The sequence below is a fragment of the Spinacia oleracea genome, chromosome 3, assembly GCF_020520425.1.
Source record: "Spinacia oleracea cultivar Varoflay chromosome 3, BTI_SOV_V1, whole genome shotgun sequence".
In the NCBI taxonomy this organism is placed as follows: Eukaryota; Viridiplantae; Streptophyta; class Magnoliopsida; order Caryophyllales; family Amaranthaceae; genus Spinacia; species Spinacia oleracea.
Window position 1 is genome coordinate 14483942 of NC_079489.1, and position 10770 is coordinate 14494711.

The 10770-nt window shown below is 30.6% G+C and overlaps 1 protein-coding gene across 1 annotated transcript; it reads right to left on the minus strand.

The window, feature by feature from the left end:
* Positions 1 to 8093: 8093 nt before the first annotated feature.
* On the minus strand, positions 8094 to 8753 carry LOC110798320 (uncharacterized). Its single transcript, XM_022003495.2, has one exon. It carries the CDS (start codon positions 8751 to 8753, stop codon positions 8094 to 8096), a length of 660 nt encoding a protein of 219 aa, XP_021859187.2.
* Positions 8754 to 10770: the final 2017 nt, after the last annotated feature.

A 10770-nucleotide genomic window follows, 5' to 3' on the forward strand; every position in this document is an offset into this window, starting at 1 on the left:
CGTTTACTAGTTGCACAAATATTAAAGCAAAGTAGAAAAAGTGTGTAAAAAGATGGGTGAATATAATAAAATATAGATAAAGTATGGTAGTTAAGTAAAAAGGTGGGTTGTGTAAGAAAAAAAATAAAGTAAGAAAAAGTGAGTGAAAAGTTGTAAGTGTTGTGGGATAAGAGGGGTAAGATAGTACGTTTTCATGTCAAAAAATAGAATAAAGCAAAGTTTAAAGAACATTATAAAACAGACTAAATCGGAAAGTGTAAAGATTATTTTGAAACAGAGGTAGTATGATTATAGTTTTTAAATATATACTAGGTATAGATGTGTCTTTTGAGTTGTTTATTCTTTACACGAGTGTCTTTTGAGTTTTCTCTATTTTATTTATAAAAAATGGAGGAAAAAGGTAGATTAATGGGGGTGATAACACATACCATATTGTCACCTATGGTTATAGTTTTAATAGACTAGGTATAGATTTTCTGCTTATTAAGAGCAACTCCAATGGTTACAAAAGAAGAACTGCTCACCAAAAAAATGAACATGTGAGCAGGTAGCCCACCGTTGGTACAACAATGGCATAAGCATCTATTAAAATCTTGTAGCTATTTTGGGCTACGTAGCTCAAAAAAAAATATAGTTCAAATAAATAAATTATTTAAATTAAATATTATAGGGAGCTACAAGTATTGTAGCCCACCAATGTCATAATGTGTAGTTTTAATCAATTGTAGTTAGGAATTTGATGTGACAAACTTAGCCACAACATCTTGTAGCTCACCATTGAGTTGCTCTAAGTGTTTCCTAAAAAAAATCTAATACCATTAATAATAACTTGTGAGACCTGGACCACATCGATAACCGAAAATTTGATAATGCAAGACACAAAGACTTACTAGTCATGATTGAACCCAGAGCCAAGTAGAAAAAAAAAATTATGTCAAAAAAATAAATAAAAATAATCTTTTTTGAAACACGTCAAAATAATAAAGTGAACAAAACATAACCATCGTATGAATTTAGATGATTCAAAACCAATCTAATATCAAAATTAGCCTAACCAAACACCCCCTTGTGGCCTTGTCCGATCCCTTACAAGTTACAAAATTTCAATACTTTAAAAAATACACCGCGGTCTATTTTATTTTTTTACAAAAATGAATAACAAAATAGTTAAAGAAACTTCCATCCTTTCCCCCTTCATTTTACTTTATAACCGTCCTCTTAGATCTTCCCCTCTCCATACTTCTCCCCTTCTGAGGAATTTTTCATTCGCCACTGAAAATTTGTAAGTCTCCCTCCATTTTTATTTTGTCGTTTCAATATCATTTTTGTACTGATCATCGAGTTGATTGTTGAAACTTTGTTGTTGATCATACTCAAATCTTTTTCTATTTGTGTTACTCGTCACAAGATTATTACTTCTCTAGATTTCTCTTCCAACTGACTATCTTGCTGAATGATAGAAATTTGAGGACGCACTCGGAATTTTTGATGGACCTCAATTATATAACAAAATTGCATTTTTATCATTGATTACATTAATAAGAATTGTACAATAATATTTGTGAGAGATCATGTCTCTCACTTATCTCTCTAGTAGAATCTTTGTTTCTACCCCTCATATTTTGTGGAGCTCTCTCTTAATTGACTCACCTCTCAACTCATACACATACAACATATTTATAGTGGCTGTATCCTAGTTTCTAGATTTTTCTACACTTGTCATTTATCTAGATTTTTCTTACTAAATTTTTCTTAGGATAATTCTAGGGTAAATTTGTCAAATACAACCTCATAAAGTTCTCTATTTGCCAATCACAACCTCAAATTTATAATTTTGCCAATTACAACCTTAAACTTGTACATCTATTTTAAATTACAACCCGAAATCATTTTCCGGCAAAAATCACCGGAAAATGATGTCATAACGTTATTAAAAAAATTATGAAGCACAAAAAAAATTATTTTTTTGATTTTTTTACCTTTTTTGTTTTAATTATTATGTATCGATTTAATTTTTTTATAGAAATTATGTAACTATTTTTTTAATAACATTATGACATCATCTTCTGGTGATTTTTGCCTGAAAATAATTTCGGGTTGTAATTTAAAATGGATGTATAAGTTTAAGGTTGTAATTGGCAAAAATAGAAATTTGAGGTTGTAATTGGCAAATAGAAAACTTTATTAGGTTGTATTTGGCAAATTTTCCTAATTCTAGACATTTTTTAAGCTAGATTTTTATACACACTTTACTACTAGATTTTATATAGTACATTCTACATATAGATTTTTCTACATTAACCTTTTAACACTGAACATTTTTTCTTGGTTCAATATAGAAGATATCGAATTGCCTTTACATTAAGTATAGTATATTAAATTTTTGTCTCGAAATCTTTAATTTTCTCAACGTCTCAGGTTAAAAGTATACCACACAATGGCCCTGTTTGGTGATTAGCGGTTAGCGGTTAGCTGTAGCGGATTGAATTAGCAGTTTTGACTAGCTTATTGAATTAGCAGTTTTGACTAGCTAATTGAATTAGCAGTTTGTATAAAAGTGTTTGGTAAATAGCTGTTAGCTATTTGAATATGTAAAATGACAAATAAAGACATTGTCATATTGAATTGTTTAACTTAAAAGTACAAATTGTTAGTATGATAGATATACATGTAAAATATATTTTTGTGGAATAAAATGTACTACATATATCATGAAAATAATTAAACAATATTTTGCAAAAATAATATGTACATGTTTGTGCAAATAAATAAATAAATAAAAATTTCAAGAAAAAAATCCAAAATAAATAGAAAAGGGCAGTAAATAATAAGAAAAAAAATTGGAAAAGAAAAAAAATTACAAGGAAGGATTCTTACCTTGGATCTACTATGGAGGTGAAAGGTTTCATTTTGAACCGTAGGTAAGAGAATGAAAGAGAATGAAATAATGAAAGCAGTACAATGAATTAATGTAAAACACTAGGTTGTTGAGGACAATATGGTAAATACACGTTAAAATCTCAATCCTCTAATGAAAAAAGCTGCTCTCAGCTACTTTTTGGATTTAGAGGTTTGAGAAGAATCATCTATTCCAAACCTCTAACAACCAAACACTCCAATTAGAGGTTTTGAAAGGTCAAACCTCTAAATTGCTTAAATCCTCTAATTTTCTACCAAACCTCTAACAACCAAACACCACCAATGTGTATCGGAATTGATTGTCCCACATTGAAGATAGAGGGATATTAACTAAAATATAAGATTAGTACTCCGTACGTAACTATTCCACCTATCAGTGATATCACCGATTGGTTACGTTATTGTTTTTGTGAACAAAGATGAAAGATTCAATTTTGGTTCTCTTGAAAAATTTCACAGAGAGTTTTCTCCTTAAAACGATGGAGCTAGTTCTATAACCCTAATGCTAAGCTTTACATTAGGACAAAATGGTAGTTGATACTAGAAGACAAAACTAACTAGCTAGATCACTACACAACAGTAAAAGTAAAAAGCAGTAAATTAGTAGAGTCCTAGTATGACATATCGATTTGGATCCTCTAGAGTTCTAAAATAACTTTACAAGGTAGAGTTTGAGCATATCAACCATTGAATTAAAAATCAATGATTTATATATTATCTTTACAAAATTCCCCCTATTTTTTCTCATCAATATGAGCCATTGATTTTAAAATGTATGGTTTAGATACAACTCTACCTTATAGAGTTTTATTAAAACTCTAGAGGATCCGAACTCATGGCATATATATCATGTGACTTTTGGGAAACTTTAGAGTAAGCCGTAAAATGAGCATAGGAAACTAACATGCACCATTTTCTACATTTAGTTTGTTTAGCCTTGATTTGTGATCGATCGATCATGGGAGTAAGTCCATATACATGCTTTATTTTTGTCAAGTGATCTGAAATGCAATGCAACCAAGTTGTTCTCAATTCTAAAACAACACATATTAATCTTAATTTGGATCACTCCAATTTCATGAAAATGGCTTTCTTTATTTTTTACTAGTGTTTTACGAAAATGATAAAGGTTGCAACATGCGACCTTTAAGCCGTGTCACAATGATGACATGCCATGCTTATGTGTCATAATTTAAGTTGAAAATTAAAATATTTAACTTATACGAAGTATAATCTATTATACATGTTTCACAAAAGGTAGGAAAATCTTAATATTCTAATTTGCTTCTTTCTTTATATCTACTACCTTATTTACATATTTTCATAGTAAACATATTGAATTGATAGTAAAAATATTCCGATGACACAAACCTACCAAATAGCACTTAATGGCTTAATGCTATACATGTATCTTATCAAATATTTTGCTCAAGAAAAATCTAAAATTTTAACTATTCAATATAGCAATCGTGGCATCGCCCGAGCCACACACTAGTTTTCCTTTAAATGCAAACTTTCTGACAGGGCCGGCTCGGGCCATTTGGTGGCCCTGTGCTAAGTTTATAAATGAAGTTCATACTACCCAAAAAAATTCAGAGCACAGCCGCAATTATTTTCTACTCCTTATACACATTACTATTATATATACGAAGTAGAATTTTAACATAAAATATCAAGACAATATTACATAATACATAGTATAATTTTTGTTTCCGAGTTTTAAAAATCAAAATTAAAGATAATTACAATATCCCAACATTTGAAAAATCAAACAATAATTAATTACATAAAAGTACAGCAATAAAATCAGTAAGACTAAGAAAGATACAACCTAGATCTTGATTGAACGCTCCTCAAACGAAAAAATAGAACTTGAGACCTTCGGTGCTTCCAATAACAATTTTCTTACAGCACAGCTGAAGCACTCAGTCTATCGACCTATCAATTTAGATCTGACCGATAGACTGAGTGCCGCAGACTCAAATGCTTCACCGTTCGGATCTACAGCACAACTGCATAGATACAACCTACAATTGAAGTGCCGCATACTGAGTGCTTCCAATAATAATTCCCCCCTCTTTAAGTTGAAACGGTTCAAAATTGTGGATACATGAGAGATTATCTGTTGAACACCTTAATTTTAGGTAGATTTTTTGAGAAATGAATTGAATGGATTGATAGATAGATGGATAGGAAAATAAAAGTTGAATTGTATTTTTTTTCATAATTGCAGAAAAGGTAGGAGAACGATTCAATAAATTAAGGGAATTAAAATCATTAATGACTTTGGGAATCAAATAATGGGAAGGAGAGAGAATTTGAAGAGTTTGAATGTTTCATTGTTTGCAGACTTCCAAAAGTCACGCGTTAGAAGGGAAGAACCTAATAAATGGTGTTTTTTTTTTTTTTTTATCCAGCAGTTTTTAAAACAAATTGGGCCCCCAAAATTTGGGGCCCTGTGCTGTAGATCCGACCGGACCTCCTAATAGCCGGGCCTGCTTTCTGATATATCTTCACCCAATTTCAAAGAATTATACTTTTGGTCTCCAATCAATTTTCTAAGCAAATGAAAACACGGTATACCTTTACATCAAGTGACGATCTGTTTTTTTTTTTTTTTAAAAAAAAAAAAACCTTTACATCAAGTGAATTATGTTTTAATAAGAATACATATGTAGCAAATATTTTGGTTCACACGAATATTAAGTAATTGAAACTATTGTTTATGTCCTATTATTCTAAATCTTGAAATTATTCTCGTTAAGAGCAACTCCAATGATTAGTTACAAGGTGGTGTACCTAAATTTGCCACATCAAATTTTGTGCTCTAATGTTTCTAGAAAATAATAATTTCCTATATTTTCTCTGTTTAAAAATATTACTTTATTCATAAAGGATACACAATTTAAGAAAATAGATAGAGAAATAAAATAAAAATAGAGTACGTATCACTTAATACCACTATTATTTCTCATGTGTAAAGAGCAGGTATGCAATAGACACTTATGTTGTGTTCTCTTCACTTGTTTTGATATGATTTTCTAGTCTCAGGTCTAACTTGGTCTGATTCTTTCTAGTCTGGTCTGATTATTACTCTGTGAGGCTTTTATTTTTTCTGATTTGGTCTGAATTTTTCCTATCTGTTTTGATTTACTACATAACCAATAAGAATAAGAGAAAAAGAGAACAGAGTCTTAGTGGAAAAGTGGTACACACGCAATTGTTCGGAATTAGTTATATGAACTCCTTCCGCCAAAGTATCGCAACTTTGGTGGAACTTGATTTGATTTAAACTAGCAATTTAACCCGTGCAATGCACGAGGGCATTTGATAAAGTGTTAGATCAAACAACTTACATTGCTCGACACACGACAACTCTTAGGTATTACGAAAATCTAAATTATTTATGTAAATTCGTAAATTTCTGTTTACTGTAAGATACAAATACAATATAATGTCAATAGCTAGCAAACAAATTATTATTAAAATAATCATAATAAATATTGACGAAAATTGAAACTTGGCCATAGAAAATGAGGATAGGCGCGACACATAAAATAAAACACACACATATTACCTCGGAAAAATGAATGATGATATAATATTTTTTTTGGTGCACATGATGATGATATAGAGTTCATTGTATAAGTGACATAATGAAATGGTTGATAGCTAATTTTATTTATAAGGAGTGCATGGAATATGAGATGTTGATGACTTATTTTGATTAGATGTTTGGTTTTCTCATACTTTTTTGTAGTTAAGAATTTAAATGACTATTAACTTATAAGAAATAAGTACTAATGTTTAATGTTTATTAATTTTTATTGTTATTGAAAATTAGTTAATTAGCTCATTAAATTATGATTATTTATTTCATTATTTGTATGTTTTCATTATGTGTCTTTTGAGTTGTTTATTCGTTAAATTATTTTTATATGAGTGTCTTTTGAGTTTTCTCTATTTAATTTAATTATAAAAAGGGAGGGAAAAGGTAGATTAATGGGGTGAAAACACATGTTATACTGTCATCTACCACATCCGTTTCAAAATGATCTTTACGTTTACTAGTTGCACAAATATTAAAGCAAAGTAGAAAAAGTGTGTAAAAAGATGGGTGAATATAATAAAATATAGATAAAGTATGGTAGTTAAGTAAAAAGGTGGGTTGTGTAAGAAAAAAAATAAAGTAAGAAAAAGTGAGTGAAAAGTTGTAAGTGTTGTGGGATAAGAGGGGTAAGATAGTACGTTTTCATGTCAAAAAATAGAATAAAGCAAAGTTTAAAGAACATTATAAAACAGACTAAATCGGAAAGTGTAAAGATTATTTTGAAACAGAGGTAGTATGATTATAGTTTTTAAATATATACTAGGTATAGATGTGTCTTTTGAGTTGTTTATTCTTTACACGAGTGTCTTTTGAGTTGTTTATGCAAATTGTAGAATTATAAATAATCAACCTAACAAGTAACAACCAAAACTACATTAGTAGATTGGACGTATGATACGAATTCTTGCAAAGACCGTCTTCCAACAATTTGTCAAACTAAATAAGCTAGTATAAACCTTTGAAATTTACAAGAGCTTATTAGAACTTGTAAGACTTTATAAGAACTTATTGTAACTTATTATTATAACTTGTAACTTGTAAGTCCTTATAGAAACTTATTATAACTTATTACTAGAAACTTATAAGACTTGAAAATTTATTTAAATAAGGACATATAAGTTGAAAATAACACCCCTGGAATGACCAACATAAATGGTGAAATTAAAATTTTAATTTGTCCTTGAAATTTCGAAAATTCAACTACTCATAGTCTCATACTAATTGTAATTAATGGAGTTATTAAACACTATTCCAAAAACGGACCAGAAACAAAAAGTAACGGAAATGGAAACATGAAATAAAGATGATAAAAGTAGAAATTTGCTATTAATGTGCAAAAATTTAGGATTTAAGGGTCGTCATTTTAGTACATTGCAACACGAATCTCTCTCAAATGCTCGACTGTCGCGACTAAACATCAAAATGGCGAAAGGAAATTACCTAAATCAATGATCCAACATTCAGATAATGAGATAAACCCTAACAATTTTGTAATATCAAAACCATCCGACATAATTAATAATAATAAATACTCTTAATAAAGTGGGATTTATACATTTAAAAATTAAAGATAAGTGTTGAAATTCCAAGCTCCAACATCCATACCAATAGCAAAAGCAACAAAGGCATCAACAGCAGCTTGACCAATTTGATTAATACTGAGCTCTTCAACCTCCCAGTCACTCCTTGCAATTTCCAGATCCTTCACTATGCTTAGCCCAAGAACTTCTTCAGCAATATTTTCAATCGAAGCACCTTTAAGCCACCTCCCATGGCGGTTTGCCACATGAATCCTAAGATCCATCGGCATGCCGGGAATCATATCCAGATTGTGTTTACAATCGCGAAGCTTTGCAGCGTCTGAGTGGCACCAGAGACCGACAAACGTGATGCGAGGGTTGGCAAGGATGCGGCGGAGGATGCGGGGGACAGAGCCAGAGTGGTGGAGGTGGAAGACGAGGCAGTGGCGGCCTATGCAAAGCTGGATGGTAGCAGCGGGACTTTTAACGAAGGAGAGGTTGGGTGGGGTCCACTGAACACCGAGGCCAATGACGAGGTTGCTGCGATAACGGCGGTTTTGGTGGAGAGCGCGGTGGAGCCTGTCGCGTGCGGCGCCTGGGTGGGAAGTGAAGGTGGTGGAAATAGTTTCGGTGTTGTCAATGGTGAAGGTAAAGTGGCGTATTTTTGGTGCTGGGGGAGAGTTTTCTTTGACAGTAACCACCATTTTTGCTTGGATGTGTTTGAAAAATGAAAGTGACGGTTTTGTTTTTCTCTATTGAAGTCCTGAGAAATGGGGGTGGGGTTTTGAAAATGAAATAGGGTTTGGGGAAGAAGGAAGAGGTATAAATAGGTGTAAATTTTAATAGCTTTTACATTTTTAAATTAAAATTTAGAAGCGTTGGCAGCAGTTGTTGACGACTTGACGACAGATTATGCCGGCTAGAATGAAGAAGACGACGCTTTGAGCCGCGAGAGACGAACAAAACGACATGCAGAGGGGGAGGCCGTCAAGTCATAAAGTCATTTGACGTCTTGTTTTTTCCTTCTTTATTCTTGTCATAAATCCGCAAAAGAAAAGTGGTGTCATGTATTTTTTTCAAAAGGTGTTCCATACACAAGGTTTATAATAAATTTATTGTACGGTCAATATAATTTTAATCCAATTTTTTCTAACTTTACCTTGCTTTCTCTAACTTTTGTATTATTAAAAAAAAGTTGATGTATAAATATTTTAAAGGTTTTAATAATTAAATTTATACATTATTAGCGATTTTGAAGAAATATTTTTTATTAAAATGAAAAAATTTATCATTTAAAAAATATATAAATTTTACATATATAAAGGTAACTTTTAAGCACTTTACATTAACTTTAACTTCGGTGTATAATATTTATCGTACACCCCATGTAAATAAGAATTTGTGTATTTTTTGTTTGTTTTACTCCGTAAGTAAGGAGTATTACTGTATTACCGATAATTTGACGAGCATATGGTTTTAGGAAGTGAAGTGCGTTTGTTAAAATGATATTCAATCCGTATATTTAGGAGTTGACCGTCACAAATATTAAATAAAATATATTCTATCTGTTTTTGTTTATTAATCCCATTTTTGTTTTTGAAATGTTTTTTTTATATTAGTCCTCTTCTATAATATTTTTCTATTTGTTCAACAATTATCTCTTTTTCTACCTAATATCACTAATGTAATTACATTTTCGTCCCAAATAAATATTGTCTCCTTATTTTATGAATTAACTACACTAAATAGTCCACTTACCCACATTGATTACTCTAATCACTTTTTTTTCCTTTCCTATCCACATGGGTGAGATTATTTAGAGATTCACATGCATGGTGTCATTTTAGTGGATTGCTCAACACCGAGTATTCCATAAGAGACTAATAAACAAGCATGGAGAGAGTAGTTAAATTTGACTAGCTTTTGAGCCCGTTCAAAGAACGGGCGCTTGTGTAGTGGTTACTATGTATTTAGTTTATTTTTTAAGTTCAAATTTTATTGAGCTTGTGATTTTAGAGAGAATATATGATTTAAATAGAGGTAAATTTTAAAAGTTGAAAGAATACATAAATTAAACAGTGTATTAATATTGAGTGTTAATTGGGAAGATGGAGTGAAAAATGTTGAATGAATAGATTGGTGAATTGATGTTGTATGAGGAAGATGGAGTGAAATAGGCGATTGGAGTTGTATAATATATCAAACAATAAAGAAAAAATAAAATAAAAATCAAATTGATGGAGGAAAGAATGGATGACACGTGTTATCTAATCAAATGTGTTGACACATGTCATCTAATAAAATGTGGTTTTCCTTTTTAAATACTAGGTATAGATATATTAATGATGTAAGCTAAAGTGAGGCAATTGACAATAAAGAAATATAGAAAAATAAGTGGATATAAACGTTACTAAAGTAAAATTATTTACTCCTTGCATCCCATATTATTTTTTACGTTTTATTTTTTTAGTGTCCAATTTTAATCTTTACATTTTGAATATTTTCTTTTTATACATAAAAGTTCCTAATATTCTGTCAAAAATCGTGGCAATAAATATTAACCCAATCAAATTTATTATGCCATTAAATCTCGCACACTTTTCCTTTGGAACATTAAATCAAACTCATTTTCCCAATGTCAAATTTTGAATAAAAGTGAAAATATTACGAAGTAGTATTAATAAATATAATTTACATCGTTTAATTGAGTAAAAAATAAGA